The 1,211-nt window shown below is 40.0% G+C and overlaps 1 protein-coding gene across 1 annotated transcript; it reads right to left on the bottom strand.

The window, feature by feature from the left end:
• Positions 1-9: 9 nt before the first annotated feature.
• Positions 10-1,191, bottom strand: LOC116347231 (the record flags this gene model as incomplete). The annotated part of the gene is made up of 1 exon (XM_031777751.1): positions 10-1,191. A coding segment is annotated over exon 1 (1,182 nt), but the record flags the coding sequence as incomplete, so codon positions are not given.
• Positions 1,192-1,211: the final 20 nt, after the last annotated feature.

Below are 1,211 nucleotides of genomic sequence, written 5' to 3'. Positions count from 1 at the left end.
CTCTCTTACCGTGAGCTCACCTTTCGTTTTTACTTTGTCTTTTTTGGAATTTTCAACGAAACGCACAACATAAGCCATAATTTTTTGTAATTTGAACCACGATGAAACTTGAGCTAATATGTTTGGTTCTTTTACTGTCACATTGAGTATCGATAATTCGCGATTTGTGTCTATTAACGTTTCGAAATCCACTTTTCCCGGCGTTTTGTCTACGTCTTGTAACAAGAATTTTGGCCCGTGCCACCACAATTTATGTGTCGCAAGTTCACTTGGGTATATACCCCTTGAGGCGCAATCCGCTGGATTGTCTATGCCGCTTACATGAAGCCACACCGCATTTTGTGTTTTGTTTTTTATTTTAAGCACTCTTGCAGCCACAAATGACTTCCATCTCTTTGGATTGCCCTCTAACCATGCTAACACTATTTTTGAGTCTGTCCACAAAACTACATCCGCAAAATCAATTTTCATAGTGTCCATGACACTTCGTGCTAATCTGGCCAACAATACTGCACCACATAACTCCAATCTCGGGATTGTCAACGTTTTTTTACCAATTGGTGCCACTTTTGTTTTTGCTACCAATAGATTTACACTTATTTCATTGCTTTCACTCCAATTTTTTATGTAGATTTCAGCCGCATACGCTGCATTGCACGCGTCACAAAACCCGTGGAGTTCGGTTTTTGTGTTTTTCGTCGTTTCAATCCAACGCGGAATATTCAATTTCGTTATTAACGGGAGTTCACTTTTTATTCTTGCCCAACTTAACGACATTTCTTTTGGCAACTGGTCATCCCAGCTGAAGCGTTTACCGTCTTTACGCAACGACCATACTTCACGCATTAAAATTTTTGCTTTTGTCATTATGGGCGCAATCAATCCGAGTGGATCAAATAACGTTGCGACTTCCGAAAAAAGTTTACGTCTTGTTGTCGCTAACGAACTAAGTTGCATATTTAACTTATATGTGAACATGTCAGTTTCCGGTCTCCATACCAAGCCCAAAGCTTTGATGATGTTTTCATTGGCGATTTCTCTGTCTTCTACTGGAATCCGACTCATCAATTCATTTGAATTACTACCAAACTTCCTTATATTGAATCCGCCACTTTTTAGGCCCGCCTTTAATTGTCTACACACCTCACTTGCTTCTTCGACAGTATCCGCTCCACCAGAAAAATCGTCCATGTAGAAACTTTCCAAAATCG

The sequence above is a fragment of the Contarinia nasturtii genome, unplaced genomic scaffold (genome assembly GCF_009176525.2).
Source record: "Contarinia nasturtii isolate CC-2019 unplaced genomic scaffold, AAFC_CNas_1.1 Cnas_scaffold_1759, whole genome shotgun sequence".
In the NCBI taxonomy this organism is placed as follows: domain Eukaryota; kingdom Metazoa; phylum Arthropoda; class Insecta; order Diptera; family Cecidomyiidae; genus Contarinia; species Contarinia nasturtii.
This window is presented reverse-complemented; position numbering and strand designations above follow the sequence as displayed.